Source organism: Lampris incognitus, chromosome 2 (genome assembly GCF_029633865.1).
Source record: "Lampris incognitus isolate fLamInc1 chromosome 2, fLamInc1.hap2, whole genome shotgun sequence".
Classification (NCBI taxonomy): Eukaryota; Metazoa; Chordata; class Actinopteri; order Lampriformes; family Lampridae; genus Lampris; species Lampris incognitus.
Genome location: NC_079212.1, coordinates 151,888,582 through 151,904,845, shown reverse-complemented (window position 1 = coordinate 151,904,845; position 16,264 = coordinate 151,888,582). Strand labels below are relative to the sequence as shown.

The window sequence follows — 16,264 nt, the reverse complement described above, 5'->3', positions numbered from 1 at the left end:
ACAGTCATACCAGTTATAGACGAAGTATTCTCCATGTTAAGTCCGCGGTGGTGTAGCGGTCTAAGCATTGGCTTTGTGTCGATGAAGTTGTCCACTGGGGACCGGGGTTCGCACCCCGGTCTCGTCAGATTCGACTATGGCCGGACTCGATGAAGCAGCAATCATTGGCAACACTGTCTTGGGGAGGGGGCGGAGTCGGCTTGTGTTCGTCACGTGACTGCGTCTTTGCGTGTGTCGGAAAAAGCAGTGGTTCGGCCTGGAGTCGCCTTGTCACGGAAGTGGGGAGGCGTCTCCTTCGAGACTGCCGGCCGGAGAGATGCAGTTGGCGAACGCATGCAGTACGAGGGTAGGGGTTTGAACTGGCCCCTAAATTGGGAGAAAAAAGGGAAAAATCAGAAATAATAATAAAAAAAAGTGTTCTCCATGTTTGGAATACCCAGAGTGCTCACCACATCCTACAACAGTGAACCATACATTATGTCAAAGATCAAAGGCTCAATGGTGACAGCAACAAAGGATGGACACTACATCACGAGGAACTCATCCTTTTTCAAGAAAATCCCTACTGATCTCCAGAGCATTCCACCAGACCCAGATGACGATAGCGACAAGATTGTTGTCAACACACCACCGCCAAGATATCCTATTCAGCACAACAGACATGCCCCTCCTATCTCCGTGAGTATGAGTAGTCTCACGAACCAATATGGACTGTTAAGGACTCAGAAATTACTCTATCTCATGGACTGACAATGTTGTTGTCATTTGGGACTGTTTACAAACAGAGTATTGTTCCATGGAATGGTCTATACAAGCAAGTATAAAGCACAAAGTAAAGGACTGTTTTGGTTGCACTATAGAAATTGATTTCAGCTGTTGTTTCAGGGACAGCTACAGCAAATGCATTTATTGCAAGTAAGGAACAACAGTCAAAGCTAAGGCCATTGTGGGTTTTTATTTTTTATTATGGATATTTGAGAATGCTTACAAGGAAAGTACTTCAGTAGCACTTTGGAATTTGAAACGGAGCTATTGTTCAAAAAAAAAGAAAAGAAAAGAAAAAAGAAGAATAATGTAATGTCTACAAGCGGACTGGGCTCTAGTCTAAGTACGCCCCCTGCTGATAGGAGGATATGGCAGCCAGCTAGGTAGTCAGGCACTTACGTGCAGTCAGGATGCCACCTGCCATGTGTAAATATATCCTGTGAGACTTCTCTAAAATCATTGTTCACCCGTGGTTGTCTGTCCATTTGTTGATGTTGTGAGAAGCACAAAACATCACACTATCTATCTATCTATCTATCTATCTATCTATCTATCTATCTATCTATCTATCTATCTATCTATCTATCTATCTATCTATCTGTCTGTCTGCATCTCAGTTTTATCTCAGTTAGGAGGTGAGAGTTTAGAATACAAACAGTTTTCCGCTTCCGGTGTGGAAAGATGGCGGTGGGGATTCACGTTTGCAGCGGCCTCACCCAGTACCATCCATGCAGTGTCTTTGTCCACGTCTAAGTTTTGTCTTCGTTTGATGGCTGGGAGAGCTTGGTCTGCTGCATCCTTTGGGCCCAGGGACCACGGCCTTGCCCGGTAACACCAAGGGCGATCTGACAGGATGCGGAAGCGGGGCAGGCTAAGCTAAATGATAACCCATGCTGACCAGCAGTTCCAATAACACGGAGGGCGGTCTGGTGGCGGCCTCACCTGGCATTGACTGTGGTGTTTTTGGTGTTGTTGTGAGGAGTGCGGGGAGGTGTGTCGAGGGTGTCTGGCTGAGAGAGCTGGTGTTGGATTGGCTGGGAGAGCTTGGTCTGCTCTGTCCGGTGGGCCCACGGACCATGGCCCTGCTTAGAGCCACGCCCGAGGAGGAAACACCGAAGGCGGTCTGACAGGACGCAGAGGCGGGGCGGACTAAGCTAACTGTTAGTCCATGCAAACCGGCAGTTCTGACAGTCATCCTAGCTGGGGGTCGTTCCCCTGGACAGTAACTTTTTTTTTTAAAGTTTGGCTATATATGTTAGTTTGGGTATGTGAGTTCATGTAGTTTTTGGATGTGTTTTTGTCTTTGTGTTGTACAGCTGTGGGCTGGCGGTAAAGGCATTTTGTTTCATTTCATGTACGTAAGCACCAAAAAATAAAATAAAATAAAATAGATTAGTAATTATATGTTCTTTACTGTAATATGCTATATATAATTGTGGAGGGAAGCAGAGCAAGCACCTCAAAATACTGAAATTTATTATCAGAAACAATGTATGCTAACCAACTATGTATCTATCTATCTATCTATCTATCTATCTATCTATCTATCTATCTATCTATCTATCTATCTATCTATCTATCTATCTATCTATCTATCTATCTATCTATCTATCTATCTATCTATCTATCTATCTATCTATCTATCTTCTCCTTAATGTAGACATTATGGTTCTGGTTGCATCCATATCAGTTCTGGCGGCAGGCACACAGGGGAATGTTTTTGCCACATCAGCAATCAGAAGTCTTCGTTTCCTTCAGATTTTGCGGATGATCCGTATGGACCGCCGAGGAGGGACCTGGAAACTACTGGGCTCAGTTGTCTATGCTCACAGCAAGGTATGCTATCTATCTATCTATCTATCTATCTATCTATCTATCTATCTATCTATCTATCTATCTATCTATCTATCTATCTATCTATCTATCTATCTATCTATCGATCGATCTATCTATCGATCTATCTATCGATCTATCTGTGTGTGTGTGTGTGTCTCTCTCTTCTGGATCTCCACCTTGCTGTGGTGAAGGTTTTGTGTACTAATAATCCCAAGAGCTATGCCTCCCGGAGTTTGGCTCTTTGTTTCTTTCTGTAGTGTCTTTTTTCCCCTTTTTATCCCCAATTGTATCCGGCCAAGTACCCCACTTTTCCGAGCCGTCCCGGCAGCTGCTCCACCCCCTCTGCCGATCCAAGGAGGGCTCCAGACTACCACATGCCTCCTCCGATGCATGTGAAGTCGCCAGCCGCTTCTTTCCACCTGACGGTGAGGAGTTTCACCAGGGGGACGTAGCATGTGGAAGGATCATGCTGTTCCCCCCAGTTACCCTTCCTCCCCCGAACAGGCGCCCTGACCGACCAGAGGAGGCATTAGTGCAGTGGCCAGGACACATACCCACATCCGGCTCCCCACACAGCCAATTATGTCTGTAGGGATGCCCGATCAAGCCAGAGGTAACACAGGGATTCGAACCGGTGATCCCAGTTTTGGTAAGCAACGGAATAGACCACTATGCTACCCGGACGCCCATTGGAATTTGGCTTTTGCTAGGGTCATCTAAGGCAGACAGATCAAGGGGAAGGTTCCAGACGAAGCAAGACCCAACAAAGACCTCAACGGTGGAAATGGCAGAAGATGTCTTCAGGTCACAAGGTGGAAGAAGTCTGCAACAGAGGGTGGTCCCCAATTGTCTTGGTTCTCCAAGCCATTGGACTCTGGCCACCCCCTGCCAAGGAACGTGTGGTGGCTGCAGGTGCATCAGCTTCTGCATGTAAAAAGCTGCAGGCGTCCTCCTGCAAGGATCAACCGCTAAACATCCTGGGTCAAAAATCTGTGGCGATCAGGAAGAGGTGATAGGGGTAGGACAGTGAAGTCTGGCAGCCCCTAGCCACAACCTGGCACACAGCTGGTGAGTGTATGATCAGTTGCTAAGCCCTGGGACTGAGGCACAGGGGCTTCTCTGCTGCTGCACCCACAACTGAGCAGCTCTATTTAGTATCCGCTCTGCTCACCCCAGTTGGGAAAGGGGCAAGAAAAGATGCATTAAACATAATATGCCTCACACCTCCTGTCTGGACCACTGCATGCAGAGGGATCACCACCATGTGGTCAGTAACAGAAACTTGTCTATTTTAGTGCCTGGAACATACAAACCCTCATGGACCAATCAATCCAGCAATCGACTTATTGATCATACTGCCATCGTCACCCGGGAGCTGAGAAGTTTCCAGATTGATAGTGCCACACTCTGAAACCTGATTGGCTGACCAAGGGAAGCTGAAAGAAGAGAAGGATGGTTACACTTTCTTCTGCGAAAGGAAAAGCAGCTGATGGGTCGAGGATCAACGGTGTGGGCTTTGCCATCAAAAACTGCCTCATTTGCCACCTTGCTGAGCTTCGCCTGGGCATCAATGAACGCCTGATGACAATACAACTCCTCCTCCTACTACTACTACTACTTGTGACTGCTTCCATTGGGGGTTACCACAGTTTGTTTTTTTTGGGGGGGGGGTTCCCCCCCAATTGTATCTGCCAAATTACCCTATTTTCCAAGCCGTCCTGGTCGCTGCTCCACCCCCTCTGCCGATCCGGCGAGGGCTGCAAACTACCACATGCCTCCTCCGATACATATGTAGTCGCAATCCACTTCTTTTCACCCGACAGTGAGGAGTTTCGCCAGGGGGACGTAGCGCGTGGAAGGATCAACACTATTTCCCCCAGTCCCCCCCCCCCGAACAGGAGCCCGGACCGACCAGAGGAGGCGCTAGTGCAGCGACCAGGACACATACCCACAGCCGGCTTCCCACCCGCAGACGTGGCCAATTGTGTCAGTAGGGATGCCCGACCAAGCCGGAGGTAACACGGGGATTCGAACTGGTGATCCCTGTGTTGGTAGGCAACAAAATAAACAGCCACACTACCCGGACACCCCAAGATTAGTCTGATGAGAATGGACTGGAAATCCAACGGTTCATGAACATCAAGAGACAAGCCTTTACCATCTGGCAGAATTACATCTACTGCCAAAATAAACGAGCTGCCCATGCAAGAGCAAAGTCAGCAATTCAAAGCCGGGTCAGGGAATTGAAGAACCACTGGTGGACGAAGAAGGTCCTTGAGATTCAACACCTTGCAGACCCTTGGGATACCAGAGGCTTCTTCAACGCTACTAAAGCAATATATGGCCCCAGCCACTGCCGTCTAACCCCCCTTCACTCCAAAGATGGGAACACACTGCTAACAGACAACAAGTCAATCAAAGAGAGGTGGAAAGAGCACTGCCAGGGACGTTTAAACCAGGACTCTAGCCCTGAGATGGATTCCCTTCAACAACTCCCTCAAAAACCCAAAAAGGAAGACATGGCAGCACCAGATAGTCTAAGAGAAGTCGAAGATGCCATCAGTAAGGTTAAAATAAATAAGGCTCCTGGTCCTGATGGAATACAGGCAGAAGTGCTGAGGGCAAATGGACCTACACTACTCAGATAGATCCATGTCCTGCTACTTGAAATATGGGAAAAAGAGGAAATCCCTGCGCAACTTAGGGTCACACCCATTATCTCTATCTTTAAGAAAGGGGACAAAGCTGGGTGCGGAAACTGCCGTGACATTTCCTTGCTTTCCAACACATGGAAAGCCTTGGCTAGGGTCTTGGCCAACAGACTCCTCCCAATATCAGAGGAAATTCTTCCAGAATCCCAGAGCAGTTTTCATCCTAACAGAAGCACCATGGATAGGATTTTTACCACTCGCCAACTCCAAGAAAAAGCCCAGGTACATGGCCTTTATAGACTTAACCAAAGCTTTTTATACTGTCAGGCCTTCCGGCTAGTTTTGTCAAAAGTAGGTTGCCCTGACATATATATCAGTGTACTGCAACTACTACATGATAATATGTCAGCTAGAATATTCAGCAGTTGTGGACATGAGACAGAGTCCTTCAAGGTCCACACAGGAGTTAAACAAGGCAGTGTCATTGCCCCAACCCTGCTATCTGTCTTCATGCAACCATCATCCACCTCATCCCACCATCATCCATCCAAATCTGCCTCAGGGAGTCAAAATCATGTATAGAACTGATGGGAATCTTCTGAACATTAACAGATTCAGGGCTAAAGGTAAAACCATCACCACATCTATCATTGAGCTGCAGTAGGCCAATGACAATGCCTTAGTGTCCCTCGTAGAGGAGGAACTACAGAGCATACTGGATGCTCTTGCAAAGGCATACAAGCAGCTTGGCCTGGCCAGTAACATAAAAAAGACCCATATCCTCTTCCAACCCCTACCCAACAGAAATAGCCCTGCTCTGTCCCCTACCATCTCTGTAGACAACACCAGACTTAAAAACGTGGAACAGTTCCCATATCTTGGCATCCTTCGCTCCTTAAAGGCCAACATTGACATTGAAATACACCATCATCTCAGTTGTGCCAGCCAGACCTTCTCAAGCTTGAGCAAAAGGGTTTTTGAAAACTGCGACCTTCAAGCCTGTCGCAGCCGTTAATTTGGTTTTTGGTAAATGCTTCTGCACTTGTGTTTATTCCTTCAAATTTATTCAAATGAAGTGTCATATATGAATGTGTTTACTACTGTGTGTTGTATGTCATTGTTTGTTATGGATTACATTTTCTGGTGCGATAGAAGCTGGGCGTGCACCTTTGCACACGTCCCCTGCTGGTCATGGGAGGGGGTGTTACGGCCCTAGTGCCATGCGTATGTGTGTAAATTTCCCTGTCCAGGTAATGTCCCTCCTCCTGTGGAGCTGCTGGTTAAACCCAGGTGATTCCAATCCTTCGTCAGCTGGGTATATAGTAACTTGGAGAGAGACGCCCAGCAGGGGGCGCCATGGTTGGTAGCCAGAGGGTTTGGACACTAAATGTCGGGTGACAGAAGCTGTGGTTGCAAAAAGTCTTTTGACCGCTATCGCTATTTAAGTTCGTTTCATGCCATAAGTGGTCTTTTCGTTTCTTTATTATGTTAACTTAGAAACAAGTTTGGAACTTTTTTGAATTTGTAAATAAACGTAATTTTTTGAAGTGGCGAGTGGCAAGTTTTTTTTTGTTTTTTTTTTTGGAAGTGAGTCAAAGCCGACCCCATCTTCAGAGCCCGCGGCTTTTATCGTGGAGAAGCCGACACAAGGCCAGAACAAAAAAATATGTCGTACAAAGCAGCAGTGCTGCCAATCCTTCTATATATAGGTCAGAAATCTGGACCACATATAGCAGGCACCTGAGGGCACTCGAGGCATATCAACAGCAATGCCTCAGGAAGATCCTTAAGATCAGCGGGGAGGATAAGCGCACGAACTTCACCGTCCTCGAGGAGGCCAACATGCCTACTATAACTGCCACCATCGCACAACATGAGCTGAGATGGACTGGCCATGTCCTCCGCATGTCTGACTCTCGCCTCCTGAAACAAGTCCTTTACTCTCAGGTCGTGACAGGATGCTGTGCCCCATTAGGACGAAAGAAGCAATATAAATACAACATCAAGGCCCACATCAAAAGGTTTAGCATCAACCTTAACACCTGGGAACAAGCAGCAAAAAACAGGGAGGCCTGGAGACTGGCTGTCTGTGAGGCTGCTGGGCGCTACAACCATGACCTTGGCTGTGTTGCTGAAAACAAGCGCAGACTCAGGAAGGAACAAGTTACCAGAAAGGCCCAGACCACATCTTCAACCACTTCTTCACACTCTTGCACACCATTGTCCCAACATATGTGGCTCCAGGATCAGCCTCTAAACCCACCTGAAGACACACACGGACCTAGGAGGACAGTCATACTCGACCCTGAGTGACTGCCGATGATGGTGTGTGTGTGTGTGTGTGTGTGTGTGTGTGTGTGTGTGTGTGCGCGCACTTGTCAGTAGTATAGAGAGCCATGAGTGAATTGGAAAACATAAAAAAAACATAAAAAGTTAATGGACAAACTCAATAAATAACTAACTGAATATACTGAAAACTTTCATGACAAGTTCGGACATTACCAGTCACTCATCCGCTGATTAAGAAAAACTGGACTTGAAAACCTTCAAATATACGGATCATAAATCACAAGACATAGAAAATGACATTGACCCTGAATATAACTTTTATAACAATACTCACTGGTTGTGAATACTATACAGACGATCAGTTTAAAAGAAATGTAAATATAGATGGAACAATATCAATAATTCACTTCAACAGTAGGAGTCTTAATTCAAACATTTTCAAAAATCAAACACGTTTAAAACAACTGACTCAACAGGACCATTATTACACTCGGATTTATATAGTTTACCATAATACTCAGCAAATGTGTCAATTTGTTTATCGTCTGTAACCGTAGAACCTGGAGTGGTCTGCATTTGTGTAACTTGACGCAACACGTATGTTTGGCTTGCCTGGTGAGCCAAGTCTGCCTGGTGAGTCAAGTCTGCCTGGTGAGCCAAGAGTCTGCCTGGTGAGCCAAGTCTGCCTGGTGAGCCAAGAGTCTGCCTGGTGAGTCAAGTCTGCCTGCTGAGCCAAGAGTCTGCCTGGTGAGCCAAGAGTCTGCCTGGTGAGCCAAGAGTCTGCCTGGTGAGCCAAGAGTCTGCCTGGTGAGCCAAGTCTGCCTGGTGAGCCAAGAGTCTGCCTGGTGAGCCAAGAGTCTGCCTGGTGAGCCAAGAGTCTGCCTGGTGAGCCAAGTCTGCCTGGTGAGTCAAGTCTGCCTGGTGAGCCAAGTCTGCCTGTTTCGTCCTCACATTCATAAGTAGCGTATTTAGCTCTTGAAAGAGGATTTTCAGCCTCAGCAGTTGAAGCTAAGTCAAATTCTGTCTGAAGACAGATCCTCTTTTGGTAAAGTTCTTGGGTAGGTGAAGTGGCATATTGTGCATCCAACTGGGCTATGTTATCTCTGAGGTCCTTTAGTTTGGAAATATTTTCTTTTTTATTATGTGAGGTGAATTTAATAATTTGGCCACGCAGGTATGCTGTCAGAGTTTCCCAGAGTTCCATGGGAGATATCTGCTGTACCATTTGTTTCAGTAAAAAACTTAATCTGGGTGCTCAAGTACCTAACAAATTTAGAGTCTGAGAGTAGACGAGAGTGCAGGTGCCATGCTCTGCATGGCGTGGGCTGTTCAGGGAAAGACAATTCAAAGAAAGGGGGGGGCATGATCAGAAATGACAACACTATGATACTTCATGTGGTCAGTGACGGGCATAAGTACAAGTACACAAGTACAAAAGATGGCGGCGCGCTGGATGCAGCGGCTACTGCGGCTCCGTGTTCAGTGTTGTGTTTTCTTTGTTATTTATACGTTAGTTGTAAATTTACTTACAAGTGTAGGTCCTGCGCTCTTCTACAGCCGCCAGGACCTGTTAAACCTCAGAACTGATTACTCACTTCCCTCCACCATCACGGACAACTCCCCCCTCCATATGATCCGCTCACCGGCCTCGCAGTGGAAACACTGCCCCCTGTCGGCAACGTGAACAGAAGAGGGGGAAACGTGGCGGGCTACATGCTAAGCTAAGTAGCGCTCCCTTCACAGTTTCCCTCCCCAGCATCTTCATGGCTAATGTCCGGTTGTTAGCTAACAAAATGGAGGAGATAAGACTCAGGCTGGCCTCTCAGAAAAGGCTGCAGAACTGCTGTCTGCTGATGTTTACGGAGACTTGGCTCAACAGCTACATGGCGACTCGGCAGTCGAGCTAGTGGGCCGCACAGTCTTCCGTGCCGACAGGACAGCGGACTCCGGCAAGACCCGCGGAGGAGGTTTGAGTATTTATGTCAGTAACTCTTGGTGCAACAATATAAAGATGGTTGAAAGGCATTGCTCTGCTGATCTGGAGCTCCTTATGATTCAGTGCAGGCCTTTTTACCTGCCTAGGGAGCTAACGGCCATTACCATTGCCGCTGTATACACCCCCCCCCCCACATGCTAATGCTAAGGTAGCACTTAAGCAGCTACAATGTGCCATCAGCAGACAGCAGACCCAACACCCGGACAATGCCTTTATCATAGGTGGTGACTTTAATCAGGCTAACCTCAGGGCTGTATTGCCCAAATTCCATCAGCATGTCTCCTGCCCCACTAGGGGACAAAACACCCTGGACCATCTCTATACAAATGTAACCATTACTACCTTACACAAACATCAAGGACTCATACAAAGCTACTCCCTGCCCTCATCTGGGGCATTCTGACCACCTCTGCCTGTTCCTGGTCCCAGCCTACAGACCCCTAATAAAACGGGTCAAGCCAGCAGCAAAGACAATCACTGTCCGGCCAGAAGGAGCAGTCTCTGAACTCCAGGACTGTTTTGACAACACAGACTGGAGTATTTTTGCACATTCAGCTACCCATGGCTCCCATACAGACATTAAGGAACAGACATCTGCCATACTAGCCTACATTAACTTTTGCACTGAGAGTGTCACAACAAAAAAATCAATCTGTGCCTTTCCAAACCAGAAACGCTGGATGACCAGTGAGGTCCGGCAGCTGCTGAAAGTCCGGGATGCAGTGTTCAAGTCAGGTAACTGTGAGGCCTACAGCGCAGCCAGATCCAATCTCAAAAAGGGCATCAGAACAGCCAAACATAAATATCCCCTACGAATAGAGGACCACTTTCACAATAACTCTGATCCCCGGCGAATGTGGCAAGGCATTCAGTCTATCACAGACTACAAAAGCTCTAATCGCGGTCCCACTGTCCATGATGCCTCCCTGCCAGACAAGCTAAATCATTTCTATGCCCGCTTCGACAAGGACAATACTGACCAAGCCACAAAAATCCCCAGCCACCCAGAAAACCAGGTGCTCACTATCGATCGCAGAGCTCAGGGAATCACTGCGCAGAGTGAACACACGGAAGGCTGCCGGACCGGACGGCATACCGGGTCGGGTCCTCCAGGGATGTGCCGACCAGCTGGCTGAGGTCTTCATAACTATATTTAACCTCTCACTGTCCCAATCCAAAGTCCTGGCATGCTTTAAGACCACCTCTATAATTCTTGTCTCCAAGAAACCAACAGCCACATGTCTGAATGACTACCGACCCATAGCACTCACCCCCATTGCCCTGAAGTGCTTTCAGAGACTGGTTCTGGCTCACATTAAAAACATTATCCCCCCCACATTCGACCAACATCAGTTCGCCTACCGTCCCAAAAGGTCTACTGAGGATGTCATTGCCACTGCCCTGCACTTTGCTCTGACCCACCTTGAACTTAACAACACATACATCCAGATGCTGTTTATAGATTATAGCTCTGCTTTCAACACTATCATCCCCGCCAAACTAACCACCAAACTCCTCTCCCTTGGCCTCAACACCTCTCTCTGTAACTGGATCCTGGACTTCCTGACCAACAGACCTCAGTCTGTTAGGTTAGGTGACCACACCTCCTCCACCCTGACCCTCAGCACAGGTGCCCCTCAAGGCTGTGTTCTGAGCCCCCTCCCTTTCTCCCTCTTTACCCACGACTGCCTGCCAACTCACCCTTCAAATGTTATAGTTAAGTTTGCAGATGACACCACAGTCATTGGCCGTATCACCAACAATGACGAGACGGCCTACAGGCACGAGATTCAGCACCTCGCATCATGGTGTACTACCAACAATCTTGTCCTCAATGTGCAGAAGATGAAGGAGCTGATTGTGGACTTCATGAGGTCTAGAAGCTGCAGCCACTCCCCCATACACATCAATGGGGAGGAAGTGGAGCGTGTTCCCAGCTTTAAATTCCTTGGAGTCCACATCAGCGAGGACCTTTCCTGGAAATTAAACACCCAGGCCCTTGTGAAAAAGGCCCAACAATGCCTGCATTTCCTGAGGAGGCTGAGGAGCGCCCGTCTATCCCCCAAAATTCTCACCGACTTCTATCACTGCACCATAGAGAGCATCCTGACCAGCTGCATCTCAGTGTGGTACGGCAACTGCTCCTAAGTAGACCAGAAAGCTCTGCAGCGGGTCGTCAAGGCGGCCCAGCATATCACCGGTACCCAGCTCCCAGCCATAAAAGACATTTATCACAAACACTGCCTTCGAAGGGGTCTGAGCATCAGCAGAGATCCCACCCACCCCAACCATGGACTGTTCTCCCCCCTGCACTCTGGGAGGCGCTACAGGAGCCTCAGAGCCCGCACTACCAGGCTCAAAAACAGCTTCTTTCCACAAGCCGTTGCCCACCTGAACCTGGCTCCCCACTGAATGTCTGTAGATATTTTTAAATATTTTGTACTCCAGCTCTTTTTTAACTAATTTTTAGCTTTTGGTCTTCATGTGTGTATATATTATACTGTGTTTGCTGTGTTTGTCTGTGTCTGTCTTGCACTGTTTGGTGAAGCCACAGCCCTCATTTCATTTTTAACATGTGCCTTCACACTGTTTTTATTGACAATAAATTGAACTGAATAAGCTGAGTGTAAAGAAGTTAATAATCAATTCGGGAATAGGTGTGGTGAACCGGCGAGAAAAAAGAAAATGCTCTTCTGATTGGGAAACTAAACCTCCACGGGTCCATCCGTCCATCTATCCATTACCTTAACCGCTTATCCTGCTCGCGGGGTTGCAGGGATGCTGGAGCCTATTCCAGCTGTCATTGGGCGGCAGGCGGGGGGACAGCCTGGACAGGCCACCAGGCCATCACAGGGGCCCACACACACACACACACACACACACACACACACACACACACACACACACACACACACACACACACACACACGCTTGCTTGCTGGTTGTCCATCGTGTCCGATGATGACCATCTTCTCCTATTTGTGAGTCCTTTGGTGGCTGAATAGTCCCATCCTGGATGCACAGTTGCGGTTGCAGACCGGGCATGTAAAAGTGGTGCTGGGGGGGGGGCAGGGGTAGCTTTGTGAGCGTGCCTCTTCACACGCTTTGCTACACGGTGTTGTGTGCGCTGGTTTTCCATAGACTTCACTCCCTGTGAGACGTGAGAGCACCAGATGCTGCGGCAGGAGGCAAGTTCCTCCAAAGAAGAGGGGTTGATCTGACATCTTTTCAGCGTGGTCTTCATTTGGTCTTTGAACCGCTTCTTTTGCCCACCAGCAGTGTGTTGACCAAGGCGTAGTTGGCCGTAGAGGACTTTACATGGGAGTCATTGGCCGGGCATGTGAATAACATGCCCAAGCCACCCGAGTGGATGGTGGTTTAGGGTAGACTCCACACTGCAGCTGCCTGCCTGCTCCAACACCTCTGTGTGTGGCACTCTGTCCTCCCAAGTAATGCCCAGGATCCTCTGGAGACATTTCACATGGAAGGCCTCAAGGCTTGTGAGATGGTGGCTGTAGATGGTCCATGCCTCACATCCATAGAGTAGTGTGGAGATGCACACTGCTCTGTAAAGAAGCACTTTGGTGTGGAGATTGAGGGTGCTGTTTTGGAAAATGCTCTTCTGACTGGGAAACTAAACCTCCAGGGGTCCATCCATCCATCCACCCATTACCTTAACCGCTTATCCTGCTCTCGGGGTTGCAGGGATGCTGGAGCCTATTCCAGCTGTCATTGGGCGGCAGTCGGGGAGACAGCCTGGACAGACCACCAGGCCATCACAGGGGCCCACACACACACACACACACACACACACACTCATTCCTAGGGACAATGTAGTACAGCCAATTCACCTGACTTGCATGTCTTTGGACTGTGGGAGGAAACCGGAGCCCCCAGAGGAAACCCATGCAGACATGGGGAGAAAATGCAAACTCGACACAGAGGACGACCCGGGATGACCCATCAAGGTTGGACTACCCCGGGGCTTGAACCCAGGACCTTCTTGCTGTGAGACGACTGCGCTAACCACTGCACCACCGTGCCGCCCCTCCAGGGGTCAAATAACCTATATTGTTCAATGCAATTAATTACTTTAACTGTCTTGGACAGTGGTAGAGGTCTGGTGGCAGAGCGATCTAACATGGGATTGAGGACACAAATCTCCACCCATAATTAAAAAATGGTTGTCCACATTGGGTAGAGCCAAGAAACAATAAATGATAAAAGCATCTTCGTACGAGTTAGGTGCCTATATTTTTGCCAGGATTACGGGTTTGTTTAAAAGTTTGCCAGTAACTATCACATATCTACCATTCAGGTCAACTTTTTCAGTTTCAAATGAAATGTCTTTGTGTATAATTATAGCAGTTCCCCTGGCCCTTGAATTGAATTTCGAATGAAAAACCTTCCCTACTCAGCTTTTCCGGATTTTGTTGACATCAGCGTTATGAAAGTGTGTTTCTTAAAGAAATTATATATTCACGTTTAACTGAGAAAGGTGAGCTAGTACTCTGTTTCTTTTCACTTGGTTTTAGGTCCTTAACATTCCAAGAGATCATATTAAGCTTTCTAGCCCTAACCTTATTCATTAATGAGGGCAGTGGAACCATATAGACTGGTTAAATCCAGGGAAGGAAAAGCCTTTTGCTCAACAAGAGATTGATGTGGGTGAAGATGGTCGAAGCTGTGATGGTGAACTTTACAAAATACAAACCAAAAAACAACGAAAAGATAAACAAAATTCAGACAAGAGGATACTCCCCCCTCCCTCCCATAGCACTTACCCAAACTCAATGCTATAAAACCCCACATAGTACACAACCGGTTAAGATGCCTTAAACCTAACACTCTTGCATCTTGGCACTCCCCACTAAATACCAGAAATGGAAGTGTAAACTTAAATCGTCGGGGGGGAAAAGAACAGAATACCCAGCCTTCGCTATTAGCGGCAGCCTTCAGAGACAGGAAGGAGTGAGAATTAATATATATATATATATATAGATGTAAGGTAGTAATGCAAATCCGCCACAGGGTGGCACTGTTACGCTGTATGTTCCCCTGGGAATGCCGCAAATGGCGATGTTTGTCCCTCTTGCAACACCGTACCCCTAAGTCTTGTCCGGGGCAAAAGGCTACATTGATCAAATGTTTTTTGTTTGTCTGCCGGAAGCTGTGAGTATGATGAGGCCAGCTGACTGATGAGAGGTGAAGTGTAAGCGAGTGCCAGTAAAGTGTCCAGGTCTCAGCCACGATCCCAAGCCTCCGCCTCCTTCCTTTTCCACGCAAACATCATACTACAACAAACACAACGCAGAGTCCCAGGGCGTGTAGGGAGACGACGGCCGAACGCAAAGTGCGGGTTACATCATGGTGCCGTGACCCGGATCGTGGTGCTTCGAGATCCAAGGAGATACAGAGACTCGCGTCCTCGCCTTTGCTGCTGCATTGAACTGCGTTACCTTCAGTGACTGGACAGTGTGGTGGACTGAACTACTGTCATCGGCGCTGCAGCATTGGCAAGATACTCACCTCTTCAAATATCCTTTAAAGACTGTTGAAAGCTTGCTATATCCATTTGAAGACTTTTTATGATATTTCAATAAACTTAACTGTTATTTGAGTTGTGTAAAAGTGTGCTATGTGAGATCCTGCTATAGGAACACTGTGTTTAACATTAAGCTGATATATATCATTCATAATTTTTTGGTTTTGGTTAAGGGTTGTGTATTGACCATCGGATTTTGACTCAAGTTTAATGTGAGTTTTGAGTTGATAGTGATTATTGTTTTTTGATATATTTACTGGAAAAAAAGGGGAGATTTTGCATACACAGCTAAACTTATTCTGTGAACACAGTGAATCATTAATAGTCATCTGTTTTGACACCAACAGTTACACCAGTCATAGTGATTTAGAAAAAAATATATCAAAATGTTCAGTGACTATGCAGATTATCATTAAAAGCAAGAAGGTGCCTCTGCTGCCACACCGGGTTCCCAACTGCCCCCGATGCCCACAGCCAGCCACAACTGTGACTCTCCAGCCCAGACACAACCCCACCTTTCAAGCAAGGGCGTAACAACCACCAGTGCTGCAAATCAACAGCAATCAGTGAGGCCAAAGCTTAACAACTACTTCACTAGCCCCACCACCACCCAACAGCTGATCCTCCCTCAAGACCACCACAGCAGTCAGCAGCCCCCATACCCAGGACTAAGTGCACCACTCACTCCACCACCCCCAATACTGTCACCTTACCCTATTCACTACTCCACTCCAGCTCATGCACCCACCTTGCCAGCCTCTAGAGCTCCAATGCAAGCACCCTCACTATGTTTTGACAGCAGCCCAGCTGCCAAACCAATCCACCGAAACAGCAGGCCAGACTACAGCCTGCCCAGTGCATCCCTTCCAGCTGTACAGATATTAGTGGAACCTAATCCCCCGGCCCAAGCCGGTGTGAACCAGCAGACACACCCTTTGCCCATTCACAGCCTCTCGTGCCCCACCTCCACGGAAATGCAAACTGTACAGCGGCCGACCATGACTCACCCAGACACCCCTCCTTACCAAAGCCCTGCTGCCGAGCCTAAACCCCAGGTCTACACTGGTCCTGCATATAATCCCCCTGTGCCCCAGGCCCTCATGCCACGCTTTCAAATGCCACCAATGATGAACATTATGAGCTACCTCTCTTCTACTGGCCAGACCCTTCAAAGTTTGCAGC

At 47.8% G+C, this 16,264-nt stretch overlaps 1 protein-coding gene across 1 annotated transcript in view; it reads left to right on the top strand.

Moving 5' to 3' along the window:
* Positions 1–16,264, top strand: part of LOC130134278 (potassium voltage-gated channel subfamily KQT member 2-like) — a 267,264-nt gene that overhangs the window by 68,073 nt on the left and 182,927 nt on the right. Inside the window, exon 5 of the mRNA XM_056302181.1 lies at positions 2,426–2,601. Within this exon, the coding sequence (XP_056158156.1) occupies positions 2,426–2,601 (176 nt within the window). The remainder of the gene's footprint in view (positions 1–2,425; positions 2,602–16,264) is intronic.